Here is a 19,367-nt window from a genome sequence, read left to right on the forward strand (position 1 = left end):
TAAGGATTTAAAATTGATTTTTATTTGCAAAATTAAAAAAACCTAATCAGAGTTGTGGTCAGTCTTCTTTCTCCGTGTCCCTGCCTTTTCTTTGCCATGGTCTGTTCGCTGAGTCAGCCATTCCTTCTGGAGCTGCTTAAGCATGTCTGCAGTGAGGAGTCCTTGCTGCACCAGCCTAGATGCAAGGGGCAGCTCCTTGGCACTGGGGCTGACAGGCTCTTCAGCTTTACTCCCTGAGCTTTTGGTGCCACGTGTCCTTCTTGCTGGGCTCTTTGCAGTTCCTGAAAAACGTGACTGGTCCTCTCCTAATACGCCCTCCAGATTCAAAAGCTTGTGTGACTCGGAAATTTTAATCAGTTTGGTGATGTTGTGCACACCATCTTGGATAATGGTATCCAGCTCTTTCTGGAGACCTCGAACAAGGCTGGAGTCTGGAAACATATCCAGAAATCGGTAGCTGGGAAAAGAACAACGAGCATTAGAGCAGCAGCTCTGAGCCAAGTGTAACAATGCACGCACATCCTGACAACAGGATTGTTTACATTCCTTTTCTATTAATACAGTGCCTTCGTGCAGCCTTTGTTTCTGCCCAGGCCTGAGGCTGTGTCTGAAGCCCACCTCAGGGGACTTTTTTTTTCCTCCATGAAGCCTGGTTGTCCTGGAACGAATTCTGTAGATCAGGCTGGCCTCCCAGAGATCCTCCTGACTCTTTCGTTAATCCTGAGTGCTCTGCTCTAGAGCAAAGGTTCTTGAAAATGTCAATACACAAGTTAGCATTGTTGAAATGCAGGACCTGGGCTGTTGAGATGGCTCAGAAGATAGAGGTGATTACTTCACAAAGCTGTGGGCTGAGTTAGAGCCACAGGGCCCACATAACATACGGAAGTAAAGAACCAACCCCACACAGTTGGCCTGATTGGAAGAAAATGCACCCTGCATGTGCAATCCCACCCACATCATACAAACCTGTACACACATGTACACACACAGAGCAGTATTTTGTTTACTGCAGAGTTTAAGTCTAAATGGAGCTCAAGTCCTTTACTTCAGAACAGTACTCAAGGGATAGCAAAGCTCTCGATCAAGGACCACTCTTTCATTAGTGAGGCTATCTTAGGGACTCCTTTTCAGGAATGAGTATAAACTCAAGCACCTTTATGGAAAATACATAATACATCGTGTATCTCCCTAACACGAAAGAGGAGAAGCCCACTTACAAAACTTTTACTTTGCCCCATGAGTTAGAAAATTGAGAGCATAGAAAAGAAAAGGTTTGTTACCTTAGCCATAGGTAAAGATCAAAGACATCATGGACAGCCTCAAGGTCCATGAGGTCTTTAATATTCTTAGGCGGAAGCAAAGGCCACTTGATGTACCGGCGTAACCATGCAAAGGTCAGGGGCTCATTCCTGCTGTACTGTCTGGCAAACTGAGAGGAAAGAAGAAAGCTTGGTAAAATAACCAGAATCCTCTTAGGTCTGTAATCACAGAGAAAAAGAAGTGGAGCCTGTAGACTGTGGCTGTTTCAAAAGATAGGCTAGCTTCCCTCCTAACTGACACTTTCCTATGTTCTAAAAAATGTATGCTTTGCAATCATTTATTTGACAAGGTCTTACATAGGCCAGGCTGGCCACAAAATTTCTATCTAACCAAGAAAAGCCTTGAATTCTGATTCTCTTGCTTCTACCTTCTGAGCACTGGCGTTATGGGAGTGTGCCACCAGGTTCAGCTTCAACAGTTTGTTTAAAATTAAAATGAGGCCATCAAGACTGACCCCTCAGGGAAGGGCCCTTGCTGATAAGTGTGATGAACTGAGTTTGGTCCCCAGAATCCAACTGACTTCTCAAAACCACGGTTCCAAGTGGCACCAGAGGCCATCAGCAAGACTGAGCTCCTTATAGTTCAGGACAGAGGAGGTACCAGAACAAGAACATTCTCTAGATTTCACACTCAACACAAGACCTAAACCGCTGATGACTTGCACTCTTCCAGGATCCTCCATCCTGGCAGAGGATCCTGTGTCACTGAAATTGTTGTTTGAGGAATGGTGTGAACAGGACCAAGGCCACAGGAACAAGCTCTAGTCATGTGAGCATTCAGTACCTGAAGACTGCCCCACAACCTCCCCCTTATCCTGGCTTTCCCACCAATGACATACTTGCAGGAAAAGACCTAAACCTAGACCTCTAAGACACACTGTTGAGGGAAAGGGAAACGGCAAATTGCAGAATTATTATTATTATAACAGTTATAGAAAAACACCATCAAAACAGAACTGAAATTTCTTCAGGTAGGTACGCAGGTAGGAATCATGTGGAACAACTCTAAGAGTAGGTCTGAGGCTGAGGATGGCAATTTTAACCTATCTGTAATGTGTTAATTTGGCATAACAAGTATTTGTGTACCATTTATATAATTTTACAATGACTGAAAAGGTAAATCCAGAAATACATTTAAATGAACTAGAGCTGATACACAGAATGAAGGCCTGTGGTAGAAATGGCAATAAGTCCAGACAGGAACCCTGAGTTTAGTGGCATGAGTGGCACCCCAGGATGGAGCACCAGGCATGTTAGGGCCCCTGTGGTTCAGCTCTGCTGCCCTTTCTCCTAGAATTCCGTGCTCTTCACAAGTCACACCACAGCCCAGTACAAATAGCTAAGAAGAAAAGACGCACAGTGCCACTGTCACCACTGAACCCTAATCCCTCCAAGCGCTTACTCAACTACGTGTTTCAGCTTACAGTGGCTACCATCCAGGCCCAAATACAAGGCAAAGTTATCTTTCAAAAATGACCAAGTCACTTTATGCTTAAGTTTTCACAAAGTCTCCTATTTCCAAGCATTTTCTTTTAATGGACAGAGTACTGTCTGGAGAAAAAATGGATCAATTTGGAACAACTCAAAAGAGCATAGAGCTAAAGACATACCTGTAACAATGACGAGCAGACAAAAGGCTGTTTCTTATTGATGGGGGCTGTGCAGAACACATACCTCACCCGGAGACTTAGTGGAATATGCTGGATCAACTCTGCAGAGAACTTAAAATCATCCATATTGCAGACAAAATACTGTCCATCAACTTGTGCAAAGTCTACAAAAATATCCTGGGGAAAAATACACGTGAAATTATTCACTGCCTGGATGTGATATCCTCCTACTGGGTTTCAGTAAAGGACTAAAGTCCACAAAGGACGACCCCATTAGTCCCTAGCAGATCTCAGGAGAGCTGTGCTTCTCTGACTGCTCTCTAAAGCTGAGGCATTTCTCCCACTGCCTTCCCTAACCTCAATTTCTTTAGAGACAGAGGCTCACTACGGCCCCTGGGCTAGCCTCCAACTCCAGGTCTCCAGCTTCAGGGTCCTGAGAGCTGGGCCTACAGGTGCGCACCAACACACCCAGATTTTGGAAGTTTCACCAGCAATAAAAATGCCATGTGTGGCAGCTGCACACAGCAGCCTGTCCTCCACTCTTGCCTACGCAGTGAGCCGGTTCTGACACGCCACGTCAACAATTTTAAAAGGAAAAATGAAAAGAGCTTCCACTTACAATGAGATTGGACAGCGTTGTCTCAGGGAGATGGCAGGCGAACATTTCGATCTGCTCAGCAGTTGGGTGAAGACCGGCGGCCTGCAGAGGAAAAGACAAGATCATCATGAGCTTCGTTTTCCTTCAGTTTTTGAAGGGCATTTTCATTTGAAACAATGTCCCACATTAGGCCAAGTTCTTACCATGCCAGGATTTCAGTAATATAGAGAAAAAGACATGATCATTTTAATCATTTACTGCAATTAGAAAAGCTGCTAGGATTATGAAGATGGCAGACTACATAGCCCTTTGTTATGTTTTAGCCAGATTTTCAGAATATATTAATGATCCAACAGAATACCAAAAATGTCTTTAAGGATGAAACAATTTTCTAAATTGTAATTCTCTCCATTGAATAAAAATAGACAAGGCAACTCCATATATTTCAATGTGTGGGACAGAACACAAGAAAACATCTACCCTAGACATGAGCTCCTCATGGGTGTAGCTCAATGGTAGAACATGAATAAGGCCCTTGGTTCAATTCCCAGCACCACAAATAAGTGAACACATGTGGCTCTATACTCCAAAGATTTTTATAAAAATGAAACTAGAAAGCTGAGTGTGGTAGTTCAGGCCTAGAATCCCAGCACTCGGGAAGCTGAGGAAGGAGATTGCCACGAATTTTGAGGCTGACCTGGGGTACACAGTGAGACCATATCTCAAAAACAAAAACCAAAACCAATGAAACAGCCTTAACCATCCCTCCAAACAAACAAACAAACAAACAAACAAACCAGGAATTCTGTGAAATAAAGATTTCCCATGCTTAGAAGACATAAGCGTCATGGCTTATCCATCAGAACTTCACATTATGAAAATCTACCATATATATGAGCCACTCAGCTAAAATAAGGATTTCCTTTTTGCCGAACTGTTTTAATTTTTCTAAAAAGGAAAAATTATGGGGCTGGAGAGGTGGCTCAGTGGTTAAGAGCAATGGCAGCTCTTCCAGAGGACCCTCAATTCCCAGCACCCACATGGCAGCTCACAGCTGTCTGTAACTCCTGTTCCAGAGGATCTGACTGTCTCACACATGTAGGCAAAACACAAAAATGTACACAAAACAAAAACAAATGACTAATAAAAATGCTTTTTCGGACACATGCAAACAAGGGGTCTGCTTGTGCCAACTTCACACATGGTTCACTGCGCGCTCGCTCTGCAACTGAGTGCTGATCTGCAGCCCAGTGCTGACACTGGAGCTCAGCTCTGCAGCGAGCCCGTGAGAACGGAGCCCATGGACCTTACCTCTACCTCCTCCCCAGTTGTGTACAGAAGCTCAGAGACCAGGTCAATAGCAGCAGACTCTCCGCACAAATGGACTTCCTCGGCACAGAGCCCTGTAAATGCACACAGGGGTTTACACTGCTCTCTTCTCTTCTAACGGCATTCAGACACCATATGCACAGAAAGCTGACGTGAAACAGATCAAGACGTTACCAGTGACTGTGAATATGGCAAGACAAACTTTCCTTTTTCCTTTTGAGGTAGCATCTTTTCTTGTTTTGTTTTGCTTTTTGAGATAGGGTTTCTCTGTGTAGCCATGGCGGACTCGCTTTGTAGACCAGGCTAGCCTTGAACTCACAGTGATCTGCCTGCCTCTGCCTCCCTGAGTGTTGGGATTGAAGGCGTGTGCCACCATGACCAGACTGAGGCAGAATCTCAAGGTAGCCTGGGCTGGCCCTGAATTTGCTTTGTAGTCCATGATAATCCTCTCAATTCCTCATGGTCCTGCTTCCTCCTCCCATGTGCTGGGACACTGGGATGTTCCACCATACCTGGTTTATTATATGTGGTTCTGGGAATCACCAACGGCTTCATGCATGGCCTGCTGGAAGTACTCTACAAATGTCCCCAGTTGTAACCTAAGTTACAAACCTAAGTTGTAAACCCAGGTCCCTCCCATGCTGGAAGAGTGCTCTACCACTGGGTTATAGCCTCAGAGATTCAAACTTTTCTACTTTAGATATTTGGTAGTGTTAACTTTATAATTTTGATTTTTAACTTAACTTTTCCCAAGAAGAGAGGCAGCAGCAGCTGACTGAAACAGTGAGAGCACTCACCTAGCAGCGCTCTGGTCCAGGCCCATCCTCTGGCTGGGTCTCAAATCACCTGAATTTCATCTATCACAGCTACTTCATCTTAGAACAAGAGTCTCCATGAGCAAGAAAGCCACTTAAGCTCCAACACCAATTTCCCCCTCATCAGCGTCATGACCATTGCTTACTGGGCGCATCTTTTCTAGCAGCCTTGGTCTAAGTGGTTTGTTCCTCATAACAAACCTATGCAGTTATCTCCATTTGACAGGAAATTAAACTGAGGTCCACAGAAGTTAGACAGCATGTGTAGGGATGAGATTCAAATCCAAGCCACACAGCACACAGAGCACTTTCCTATCTCCATCTATCCCGTTGGTTACAACCTCAGATACACTGCTGACTCCACCAAATAGCAATGACCATATCGGACTGGAGACAGTTTGATGGGTAACAGAAGGCGATTCTAGAGGACATGGATCTAATGCCCACTTCTGAACTCTAAGAGCACATGTGTGCGCACAAATATACCAATATACAAACACACACACAATTTAAAATAAATCTAAGCCCAGCATGGTAGCACACATCTTTAATCCCAGTAGTGGCGAGGGAGAAGCAGGCAGATCTCTATAAGGTTGAGACCAGCCTGGTCGATATAGAAAGTTCTAGGCTAGCCAAGGCTACAGTCTTAGAAAACAAAGAAAGCAACCACCACATCTACACTGTAGCAAGCAAGGAGGAAGAAACTATGTTTCTGGAGTGAGGAGTGGAGAGCCCTTCAGGATGCCAAAAGCGTCAGGAGGGGGCTCTGGGAGCAGCAGGTGCAGTGATGCAGGGCTGGCTCTGCTCCTGCTTACAGGTGTTAACCCCTTCACCATGGGAAGTCAAGCCGCAGCGCGGCTTCCCTCTAATCCCAAATACTTCTAACCACGGTACACGATTTCATTCTCCTCCAAATATCAAGGAATTGAGAGTCAAAGAAAGGTAATTTATACTGAAAACCAAATTAAAAATTACTCATCACATCATGATGAACAGACTAAAAAGCAAGAAGCAGAGACCACTTTGATTCTGTGTGCTATCTGCATGGTTATACTATATGACTTTTACAATACACTGAAAAATGTAAAACTATTTATTTGAAAAGCTGATTTTAAAAAGAAAAGCAAGCTATTAGTAAAATCCCATATGATTTTTACTATATTTAACATATTCACCTGAGTGCATACCCTACTATAACACATAACAAAATCTGAACACTGGCAAAGAAAGTCAAGAAAATATACACCACAGGGTTAATTAAAACTCACCGGGAGACAAGTGGGACTGAAAAATATATATATATGTGTTCTTTGTTTACTTGCACTTCAGTATTTTCAAAATTAAAGCCAGAAGTTCATTAATGCACTGTATAGAATACAGACTTTTGATTTCAGCACTAAGGATTGAACCCAGAATCTTGCATTTATTAGGCAAGTGCTCTACAACTGAGTTACATTCCCAACCCATGGCCAAATTTAAACAACCTAAATATTTCTTAACAGGGAATGAAGAAATCTTGCCATAAAAAAAGAATATTATGTAACAGTGTAAATGGATCTCAAATACACACACACACACACACACACACACACACACGTATATATGTGTGTATGTAACACAACCAGACTATGTCTGACTTACAATGTTTCACTATGTAGCCCTGGCTGTCCTGGAACTCAGACACCCACCTGCCTCTGCTCAAGTGCAGGGATTACTGCGCTGGGATTCAATTTCATCCACAACAAAGGACCACAAGGATTCAGAAGCAAGCACGGTAAAGTTAGCTTAACGCTAAATACTTAGTGTACTGTTTTCTTCTAGATTTTTAACTATTCACCACAAAGCCCTATATCCTAAATTTAGTTATACTGAAAACCCCCAAGTCCTAGTTTTCTGAACAGCATATACATACAAGGAGTTGTAACATTGCACATCTCCACAGTACAAGAGACATGGGTGGCTTCTTTCCCCTCAGGCGCAACTGTCAGCCGCTCTTCACCTGTCACCAACTCACATGGCACATCCTGGAATGACAAAAAACAACCAAAAAACAAAACAAAACAAACCAGACTCATCTCTGACTTGAAAATGGTAACAAAAAGTAGCCTAGGGTTGAAAAGAACTTATTCCATTACTATCAAAATTATTTAAATAGCTGAATAAAATATTACCAAAGCTTAAGTTACATACTTCACACACACACACACACACACACACACACACACACGCAGAGCTACTTTGTTGTACAACTTAGACAAATCAGAAGAATCCTCAGTAGAAAAATTGTAGCAGTTCCTGTTTCTTGAGACAGAGTCTAATGTAGCCCAGGCTGGCCTCAAATTAACTATGTAACTATGATTTAAGCTTCTGATCCTCCAATTCACAAGTACTGGGATTATAGGCATGCATCAAGGAACCCAGCCAATAGTTCTGGTTCTGGCTTTGTTCTGCAGTAATACATGGTGAAACCAGGGTTTTGCCCAAGCCAGGCAAGTCGTCTACCACTAAGCTTTCTTTCTGCTCTTAAGCTTTTTTTGTTTGTTTGTTTTCTTTTTGAGACACGGTTTTTCTGTGTAGCCTTGGCTGTCCTAGACTATAGAACAGGCAGGCCTCAAATTCAAGAGATCTGTCTGCCTCTGCCTCCCAAGTGCTGGAAAAACAGGCATGTGCCACAATGTCCTGCCTGTAGCTTGATTTTTGCTATTATGTGGGTTCTTCTTTCCCCCATGCTTTATCCCCCACACTCTGCCCTGATTTCACCCCATATCACTACATAGAGAGGGAGAAAGAGGGATAGCTATTTGTGAATCTAATTTCTATTTCTTCTTTGCTTGTAGCTGACCTTTGCTACTTTAGGGTTCGTTTTTTCCCACTCTCTATCCCCCTGGTTCCACCCCTATCACTACAAAGGAGAAAGAAGGATAGAGGAGAGAGGAGAGAGAGACAGAGATCTGAGATCTCATTTCTTTCTTCTTTGAGCACAACTACTATCAAACTGCAACCACTCCCCCTGAATGAACACCAACCACCCACCCTGGGGCTCCAGCATTTATACACCCTCTGACAAATTCCTAGAATTCCAAATGTCACACAATCACAGAAACTATCCACAGCTCGTAAACCATGCCTCTGCTAGAGCACAGGGCAAATCATAGTCATCTGCCTGTCAGTCAGACAGTGTAAAGCAACCCCATATCCTCATACCTGGGATTAAAACAAAAACATATATTTATAACATTCCTATGTTTTGTAAAGAAACCAAAATTCCAGAATTCTCACTATACTGCTCTATCATCTTTCATTTTCTCTCTGTACATTTCAGCATTAATGGAGTTAATTCAATGAATGTGAATTGTTTCTATACTTAAGAACACTGTGAGGGAAGCCTGAGAATAAAAAGACATCTCAGTTTAACTCCCCCAGAAGAAGCAACATAAGGGGTGTGATACACTCATCGATTTTAGCCAGGAATGCAAGGCTCATCAGAATGAAGGATATTATGTGTTCAATCTAAGAAAGTCCAGGCAACAACTAACCTCCAGTATTTAAAAAATAAAGAACTCACAGGAGACAAAGATAGAATGAGGAACTCTGAGATCAGAATGGCCATGCCATGTGAGAACTGAAGATGGGATCTTAGGAGGGACCAGGGACATTGTTACTTGACAACTGACACACACACAAAAATGTACAATTTTATTTTTTACTTATGTGCATGTGTGTGGTACCGGCAGAGGCTGGAAGAGGGTGCTAGATCCCTGGAGCAGGAGTGAGTGGCCCTGTGAGCTACCCTACATGGATCCTCTGCAAAAGCAACAAGTACTCTTAACCAGTGATGTAATTTCTTCAGCCCAATAGAACCTGAATTTGATTATGGATTAAGTATTAAATAATAGTAGACTATAAATTAAATATCCTTTCAGATAAATACACTAGTTATGTTAACAAAGAAAAAAACAAAACAAAAAAACTAACCAGGTCTTTGGTCTGAAATATCCCAAATGTATGGAAAAAGCATTATGTATTAAAAAAAAAAAGTAATCTTTTAAATGCAGAATACAAATTATCTAAGCCAAATTGGATAACATCGCAGTATGCTATACTAAACAATATAAAATGGTCCATTTAGTGAAAGGATGCCTCAAACAAAATGGCCTCAAATCCAGTTTTGAAAGTGTGGCTCTAGTCCTGAGCATCAGTGTCTGACCCAAGACACTGGCAGCTAAACATCCCGGCAGAGCACTACATAAGCCAAGGAGGAGTTCAGAGCAACTTCCAACTAATTCATGCTCTCTTCCTGAAAAAGCAAGCAAATGCTATAAAAGGGGGCGGGGCAAAGCACATGAAGAGCTTGACAGAAGGCTCCACGTCATTTTCTGCAATTCTCGCTACATAAAACATTCAGTAATATTTCACTTCACTTTCTATACTAGGTGTTGCTGTTTTCACTTTTCTTTGATAGTTTTTGTTTGTTTTTTTGAGACAGGGGCTCCCTATGTAGCCCAGGCCTGCCTCTGGCCTCAAACTCAAGATCCTCCTGCGTCCACATTCCAAGTGCCGGGATCACGGGCCCCTTTCTCACATTTTCTCTGATCTAAGGATGCAGCATATGGATGGCATGTCAGAGTTTAGCCTCTCTTCCTCCCACTCGTAGTGACACCATCACCTCATACAACTGACAGCTTCAAGGTACACTCAAACAGGCATTTCTGTCCACAGTGAATTACTACGTATTTCTTTCCCCACATCCATCCTCACCCCAAGAAATGAAAAACTATCAAGGAAATGAGGAAACACTCGGCAGGGTACTGACAGCAGCATTGCTCTTCTCAAAGATCTTGTGCGCCAGCAGCTTCAGAGGGCCGCAGTACACTCCAGATTTCGCTGACAAGTATCTCTGGATTGCATGATAAGTCTTCCCACTGTTGGTGGGGCCCGAGTGAAATATTATCTTCCGTTGTATGGCTCTGGCTTCTGGGTACCTAAAACATGAGTAGGTAAAGAGCTTAAGTCTATTAACCTCATAATCCATTCTAGCAGTCTTTGCAAAATGAAGGGATGTATCAATGAAGGGATGTATAACCACATTAAAATACCAAGATTTCTCAGAATAGCACTTACTGGAGGACAGAAACCTCAGTGAATATTTTGAATATCTCAACTGTTATTGAAAACGGATTTAAACTGCCATCAGTCCCACAGATATGTTTACATCACTCCCACTGCTCCGAACCCAAAAACCCCTGTTATACTGTTCTTCTGAAATGTATACACCTTACCCTTGTTCATTCAAATGCTGACTTCTCTCTCCCACTCTCTGGTTTGAATCCAGTCAGTGCATTGTGATACTTACATTGTGATACAAAGTTGAGGCATCCTGTCTAAACTTTGTGTAAACATGCCAAAATAAAGCAACTAGCCACAATGTTGAGCAATAGAGAGGAAGCAGGAAGAGAGGGAAGAGCCAAAGGACAGGAAGGTGGGAGGCAGAGAAGGAGAGGAGGGCAGAGGAGAGGTTGGGAGAACATATGCAGGAGGAGAGATCTTGGAACGACATGGAGAGATGGACTGGCCCTAATATATCAATAAGAGCAAGTATAATGTGGAAAATCTAAATGTTAGGAAACTATGAGGGCTTGGAGGCTTAGGATGGGGTAAATATTGCCCAGCATTGAGTTCTAGGTTAATTAAATAAATTATAGTCTCTGTGTGGTGATTTGGTTATACAGCTGTTTAGGATTAACAGCAAGCTTTACCATAAGATATATCAATAGTAAATATTAATCACCGCCTGTTGCCTCTGTCCCAATGAGCTACTGTGATTTTTTTGCCCAGTTCTGTAGTAGGGCCCCTCTCCTCACCAGGAGCAGAGGCTCAGTCGCTATATTTATAAACACTGAAATTACAAAGCCTTCAGTATTTGCTTTGGGGTCTGTTGTAGGCGGTGAGGACTAATCTCCTGAAGGAAGCACAGCAAATGGTCCTTATTGCATCCCAGTAGGACACAGGGAGGTCTAACCCAAGAGGAAAGCAATAATTGTCCTGAACAAGCAGGAGAGCAGACTTAGAGCTGCTAAAGTAGATGGAAGTTTAAAAAAATTTTAAAGACCGTGTTTCATGTAGCCTAGGTTAACTTGTAGATAGCCAAGAATGACCCTATCTCTCTCTCTCATATTCATTCCCCCCCCCCCATGGAAACAGAGTCTCTCTATGTAGCCCTGGCTGACATGGAACTCACTATATAGAGCAGGCTGGCCTCAAGCAGGGATTCTCCTTCCTATCTCCTGAGTGCTAGGACTAAAGTTGTAAACCATTACAACCAACAATTTTGAATTCGTAACTCTGTCTCTGCCTCCCAAATGCTGAGATTACAGGCATGCACCACCATGCCTGGTCTGATGCAGCGCTGGGGATCAAGTCCAAAGTTTGTCTCTGCTCGACAATGCTCTATCAACTAAGCAGGATCTCAAGTTTGAGTGGAATTTGAAAAGCAGAATGTCAAAGGGCAGAAAAGATGAAGAGAGTGGGAGTCCTCATGTGTGGGGGTTCTGTGGGATTCTGGCCAAAAGCTGGGCCAGAACTATGTAAGGTGAGAACTCGCAGGGCCCAGAGAGCAGCCCACCAGTTTGGAGCAGAGTGTCCCAAAAGTGTCATAGCTAAGAGTTAAGAGATAGTGCAGTTCCAGCCATGGGGAAAGAACTACTAATATTCAGGTAGTCAGCTAACCTATCAGGACAACCTTACAAAAGAAACCTCATCAGAAATCAGTCTTAAGGGGCTAGAGAGATGGCTCAGAGGTTAAGAGGACTTAACTGGGTCTTCCAGAAGACCCAGGTTCAATTCCCATCACCTACATGGCAGCTTACAACTGTCTATAACTCCTGTTCTACAGGATCTGACAACTTTACATAGACATACATGCAGTCAAACACCAATGTACATAAAATAAAAATTTAAAAAAAAAGAAAAAAGAAATGAGACTTAAGAAAACCTCAACCCAAGCTCCATCAAATGAAAGGAACACACCAGTAAAGTGTCTGACTGAATAATTCCTTGGTTATTTTATTCTGTTTTGTTTTCAGGGAAAATAAAATTTAGACTCTGTAGTTTTTTTTGTTTTGTTTTTTAATCTAGTATAAAATAAAAGCACCAACATTAGTTTCCCCAAATTCAGAAATTCCCTATCAGTAAATAGAAGAACTGACCAGTTGGGTGGTATCCTCAAGTCACTGATTTTACGTAGATCATCCTTGCATTCCAATACAGGAAATATCTGTTTGGCATGTCTCAAGAAAAATGGAAATAAGTCGTCCACATGAGCTGTAAAATAGCACAGTGCATTAGCATGCTTGCTCTGAATGATACTCCGAATTTAGACCCCCAGTGCTCTGGAAACCACTTCTTTTGAGTGAGGTGTGCTGGACACTGCAGAGCTACAGACAAGTCCTGAGCAAGAGGCCCCGTCTTTCCCTGGGACCCTACTCTCTATTCCTTCCTTCTCTAAACTTCACTCACATTTCTGGCAAAACAAGAAACTAGCTGACAACTACCAACTACCCCAGTGTGAACATGCAAAGGTTAACACAGTGAGGAATTACACTAAGGAGCCTGGGTATACATTATAGATATGAACTTCTTTTTGTGAAATGTTTTGGGTAGGGAGGCTGTCAGGGCTTGAACCTAGAAATCTGTACACACGTAGCCCATGATCAAACCCTAAGCTACCCCTCTATCCCAGTTCAATGACATTTTTTGTTTGTTTGTTTTTTGTTTAATTTCAGAGACCACAGAGAACCAAGTAAATTTTGTCCACACCATAGTGTCTCTGAGAGAAAAGTGGAGTAGGTCCCATTTGGCTACGTATGAGGTTCTTCTCCCACAGTGTCAGGCACAAGCTAAAGGTCTAAGGATCAAACAGATTTAATGCTATAATTAAGACAAAGATACCCATGAAATCAAACAATAATTTGATTTCCTACTTTGTTTTGCTTTGAGACAGGGCCACACTATAGGCCAGACTGACCTGGAACTCAAATCCTGCCTCAGCCTCAGGAGGGATAGGACTAAGTGACCCACGATAACTAGTGTTTTGTTTTTCTTTTAGGATAAGAACTTTGTGAAGGAGAAGGAAGCCAATGGCAGTAGAAACAGATGAAAGGTGCCATGCACTAATTCTATTTGGCACAACAATTCCATCCATGGTGCTCACCTATGTTAACAGAACACAGATAACAATGGAGCAAAGACAGTCTACGCATGACTTACTAAGTAATGGAGGAGTGTGATGTAAAAGCACAGTGATTTATTTGGAGAGTACTTATTTATTGCCAGAACCTATTCTAAAACAACAGCCCAGATAGAGAAATAAACACTAAGTCTGGGAAAGCACACCCATTAATATTCTTAAGAGTCTCAGGGCTTGAGAGAAGGCTCAGGGCACATGAGCGTTCATTGTGCAAGCATAAGGACCTGAGTTCAGATCCCAGTTAAAAAGTGGGGTGAGGCTACCAGCACATCGTTAACCCCAGCTTTGGAGGGGGAAGAGGCAGGGAGACAGGAGAATCACTGGGGCTTGGGGCTTACTGAACTTGCAGCCCAGCTCTAGGGTCAATGAGATCCAGTGATAACGCAGGACCCTGCTGTCTTCCTCTAGCCTCTGCATGCACACCCAAAGGAACACACAGGAGCACATACAAAATACGCACACACACATCACACAAAATCAATCCTTTAAAAAATCCTCACAGCAGGCTGGAACAATGTCTCAATGGTTAAGAGCACTGGCTGGTCTTCCAGAAGACCCAGGTTTGATTCAAAGCACCAACATGGCAACTCACAGCCATCCACGAAGCAGGCACCACATCCATGTAGTGCACAGATGCATAGAGTAAACATAATTTTTAAAAAATCCTCCAGCAGGCCAATGATATGCTTCAACAAGGAAATGCATCAGCATACAATCCCTGGAACCTACAGCTGGAAGCAGAGAACAGACTCCCAAAAGTTGTCCTCTGACCTCCAAATGAGTGTCATGCACACAGACTTTTCTTCTCTTCTACACCTCCTCCCCTGCAACTCTATCTCTTACACACACACACACACACACACACACACACACACACACACAATTAAAGACTTCTCTAAACACTTGCCTGCACTGAAGCAAGTAATGGAGGAGTGTGATGTAAAGGCACAGTGACTTATTTGGAGAGTATTTATTTATCGCCAGAACCTATTCTAAAACAACAAAGCCCAGATAGAGAAATAAACACTATGTCTGGGAAAGCACACCCATTAATATTCTTGAGATTCTCAGGGCTTGAGAGAAGGCTCAGGGCACATGAGTGTTCATTGTGCAAGAGCTATGACCTGAGTTCAGATCCCTGTTAAAAAGTGGGGTGAGGCTACCAGCACATCGTTAACCCCAGCTTTGGAAGGGGAAGAGGCAGGGAGACAGAAGGATCACTAGGGCTTGGGGCTTACTGAACTTGCAGCCCAGCTCTAGGGTCAATGAGATCCAGTGATAAAGCAGGACCCTGCTGTTTCCTCTAGCCTCTGCATGCTAGAGGAAAAGAAAAGGAGTATTACTTTGTTGATTAGTTGATTATACAGTACTGGGAAAGGACCATAGGGCAGCACATGTTTGGCAAGTACTCTATCCTGGGGCTATATCCTCAAGCTTTAAACAAACAAACAAAAACCAAACCAAACCAAAAGTCTTTTTACGTTGAGACAAGATCTCTTCAAGTTGACCTGCCTGGTTTTGAACTCACTTGGGAGTCCAGGCTGGCATTGAACTTGCCACCCCTCTGCCTCAGACTCCAAATATGAAGTCTATACTTTAAGGCCACACAAGGAAGCACCAGTTTTGCATATTGAAGTCAGCTGCCTAAAGGTTGTTCCTGAACAGCTTGTGCCAAGAAGACCTATGGCGTTCCTTCAATCGCCCAAGAATTCATTTGGTTGGAAGAAACCTTTCACTCTCCTAATCATATACAGAGGTAAAAATCAACCATATAATCTGAAGACCCCTCTCACTGAAAACATTTACATGCTTGTCAAACTCACCCAAATCTAGTTTGCTACCCACTGACTGATGTTAAGGTGTTTTTCTTCATCTCTGGAACCTGGGACGATAATACTTTTGGCAAGGACGCTTTTATCAACTTCAATCTTGTATTTACATTCATGTCTGCCTTGTGGAGAGTAAACTTATTGCGAAATCACTAGATGGAATCTTAACATTGTTAGACATCCTAGTCCAGTCAATGCAAAGAATCCTGAAAAGTCCTCACTGTCTAATCTCACCACTTAAGGACAAAATTCTCCCGAAACCATCTCGATCCAACACTTAGGGTTTAATCACTCAGAAAAGGGATGGGAAGGGTCAATGTCTCTATGGAGGGAGTTAAGAATGAATTAGTCCCGGGTGCCGAAGGCTCCAGAAAGTAACAGACATTGCACTTGGCAGGCTCCGGCCGCAGGTCCTGCTGCTTCGCCAGGAGACTCCAGCACTCAGTCTTGTCCAGAGGACTAGTGAGCTCGCGCCCACGTCGCCGTCGGCGCTGGGACCCAGGGGCTTCACTGTCAGCGGCACGAACAAGGACGTGTTCGGGGCTTTGGAGCCACCAGAGGCAGAAGAGGAGGCGGCCAGGCAGGGAGCGCGTCCTAGAGCCCCGGGGAACGGCCCCACGAGGGCGCGAAGGGCGGAGGAGGCGGCCGTCTGGGGCCCAGCCCCGCGCCCCGCCGGGAGCCGAGCCCACAGCAGGGCACACCGAGGCAAGGACATCGAGACAGCGGCTCCGCAGGAGCCGGGGAAAACCCCGCCGACTGGGCGCCGAACAGTGACGTAACGCCGGCGCCCGCGGACCGAAAGGACCCAGCGTGCCCGCAGGGCTGTTCCCGCACGCGCCTGACGGAAAAGGAGATGGTAGGGTCGGAAGCTCGCTCTAATTCAGGGGACAATGAGCTCTGTAGGATACACTGTCGGAAACGAGCTCCCATCGTCTCATTCCTTCTGCGGCAGTTGGAATCATCGTTCTTCAAAGAAGGGAAAATAATCAGGCATCTTTACGGAGGCTACAGATGAGCCGAAAGTAACCTAGCTAGCTTCATCACGTGAGCAAACTGGCCACCCTGGTGAGCCTAGTATCCTGCAGCATGTGGCTTTAAACGCTAAAGTCCATATTCTTTTCTATAAATTAATTTATTTATTATGTACGCAGTGTTATGTCTGCATGTACGCCAGAAGGCACCAGATCTCACTAGAGATCGTTGTGAGCCACCGTGTGGATGCTGGGAATTGAACTCAGGACCTCTGGAAGAGCAGCCAGTGCTCTTTACCTCTGAGCTCTCTCCAGCCCGCTAAAGTGCCTTTTCGAGATTGGTGATTTATTGTCCTTTAGTTTCCTAATAGGGTAACGTTGGAGGACATAGCTTGACCTATTAACAGATCAAGACCGGTTGCAGGGTAATTTTTACGGCAGTAAATAAAGGCCTTGTATGACACGTGTGCAAGTACACGTGCTTCTCTCCTCCGTGTTGGGGCTCGATGCAGGGACCAGGAGCATGCTAGGTATGTGCTCCACCACTGAGCTACAGGACTTAGCGTTCAGAAAGAGGGAGGGAAGCGCACAAGGCAGGGTCTGGATGGACCGCATCTCCAGGTAGGGTAGGGGGATAGACAATACTTAACCCAAGAAGGGTTCTTAAAGAGGTCCACCCAAGTAACAATAAAAGGGAGTTGGTCTAAGTGATGATTGCCGCGGACCCTGCCGATAGAACAAGCGCAGTTAACATTAAGGAACCCTCAGGGGACCAATTCATCAGAAGGAAGCGAGTTCAGCCACTGTCACCTACCTCGCGTAATAGATACATGACGATAAGTTTTCACTTGGGGCCAAATGAATCTAAGCCCTCCTGAATATCTCCAACTTTTCTGTATTCTCTTTAAATTGTCTGTGCGTCCTGATAGGTGGGCTACTTTTCTCCTATTCCTACGGAGGATAAGTTGGCCCTGCTGCCATAATATCTTTGCAACATTGCTGTTTCCCAGAGTACCTTGCTGTAAAATTGGAGACTGTAACAGTTGGATACTGTTTTCTCCTGAGACTGAAACATTAAATTCAAAACTTGTGGTCAGATGGTTCTTTATGCTCCTACATGCCTATATTTTTTTGGTAGCTTTTAAGTTACATGTTATATAATAAATAACATTTTGTGTCAATTAAAATTCTAAAAACTGTTTGCTAAGTGCTTTTGATTTTCAAAGTGATGTTAGGGATTTAAGGTGAGGTCCTTTACACTACGAATCTGTTTTGGTGATAATGGTACCCAGTGAATAATGCCTGTATTTATTACCCTAATGGGCTACAGCAAGTAAAGGTAGTAATTTCAAAACTATGATGAGATTTCTGCAGACTTAAAAGCAAACAAGAGGCACAGAGAAGTGGGAAGTCCAAAGACAAGTGTATGTGAAATGGTCAAGAAGTCAGGATGCCCTTGTTAGATCAGGATTGATCAAGGGGACTTGCAAATAAGAGGGCAGCCCAACAGAGTGTCTTTTATTAGAACACTGGAGGGCAGCAACCTCTCATTTGGAGGCTGCTCCAAGGTGTGGGGAGGGGGGCTTTCAGGATTTTGAAGGGCAGAAAAGGGAACTATTGAGGTGGAAATTCCATCTTCAGATGGGGTCATAAATTCTAATGGGGTTATCATTATGTTGATTTCCTTGTAAGGAGTGTCTCGGCTCCAAACTGCCTGCCAGTGTCATCAATGTGTCAACTTTCCTGTCTGGAGTTTCTTACCTTGCCTGAAACTTTTAGGTCATTAATGATTCATTCATGACTCCCCCACCCCCACCTGACCTCTGCATCTCGTCCACTTCAAAACCACCTCTTGCTTGACAGAACAAAGGGTTCCTCCTTCCTTACAGGCAAATGATGCTTTGGTTCTGTAACTCTTTTCTTAGCTAAGGGCTGAGAGTTCTTTGTGCAAGAAGCCTGCCCTCAGTTGCCACCTTACATAAAAGACTCTTATTTGGCCTTATATTCATGGTGGTGCATTAATTACACATGTGGGCATCTCACATGGGTGCCCCAGTGAGCTATCCCATAATATACGGGACTCAGTCTCACTCCAGACAAGAGGTTGAAGGGGAGGCATGACCTGAAGACATTCCAGGCCCCCTCCTCTCACTGAGTGTGGAGAGATGGCGTATGACTGCTGGGTTCTGAGATACCAAAATGTATCTGGCTCTCCTGGGAGGTAAATCTGAATTCTAAATTCAGTTCTGGTTCAAGAAGAGTTCTGATGAGTTTTTCCCTGTACTTTTGCTTTACATTGGAATGCCACTTACGAAAGACAGTTTTCTGGCTTAGTCTGAGCAAGTGGCAAGCCCAACTAGAATGATTTGGTGGTGGACCAGTTTGCGTGCCTCTGGACCACAGGCTCCATGGCCAGAGCTGGGAATCTGGCAGAGGCTACAGAGTCTGAGTGGGTCCTAACGGGCTGTGACTTCATGTGGTGGTTCACTGACGGTTCAGAGTCCACCTGTTGTCAAGAACCACCTAAGTCTCCCAAGAGGGAAAGACAACTGGTGACCAAAGCAAGTTCCTCTCTGGACAGTGCTTGTCCATGCCAGGTGTGGGGGTGCGGGTGGGGGTGTTGATCTTTCTGGTTAGCTGTCCTGTCTTGT

At 43.9% G+C, this 19,367-nt stretch overlaps 1 protein-coding gene across 1 annotated transcript; it reads right to left on the bottom strand.

Annotated features, from left to right (window-relative positions):
- LOC129670368 (ATP-dependent RNA helicase SUPV3L1, mitochondrial-like) lies at positions 1-17,548 on the bottom strand. The gene is made up of 10 exons (XM_055598843.1): positions 17,531-17,548; positions 16,136-16,583; positions 12,877-12,991; positions 10,485-10,653; positions 7,584-7,695; positions 4,839-4,930; positions 3,549-3,629; positions 2,930-3,106; positions 1,281-1,429; positions 1-457 (listed from the first exon to the last, which is right to left on the bottom strand). Exons 1-10 carry the CDS (start codon positions 17,546-17,548, stop codon positions 43-45), a joined length of 1,776 nt encoding a protein of 591 aa, XP_055454818.1. The 3' UTR covers positions 1-42.
- Positions 17,549-19,367: the final 1,819 nt, after the last annotated feature.

Source organism: Psammomys obesus, unplaced genomic scaffold (genome assembly GCF_907164565.1).
Source record: "Psammomys obesus unplaced genomic scaffold, mPsaObe1.curated_primary_1811, whole genome shotgun sequence".
Lineage (NCBI taxonomy): Eukaryota > Metazoa > Chordata > Mammalia > Rodentia > Muridae > Psammomys > Psammomys obesus.

Coding starts and splice junctions, on each gene's coding strand:
- LOC129670368 (XM_055598843.1), bottom strand. Junction 4,931..7,583: donor GTGCAATGTTACAACTCCTT/GTATGTATATGC, acceptor GTGCATTTACAG/GGCTCTGTGCCGAGGAAGTC. Junction 1,430..2,929: donor TCTGCTCGTCATTGTTACAG/GTATGTCTTTAG, acceptor CTTTCCTCTCAG/TTTGCCAGACAGTACAGCAG.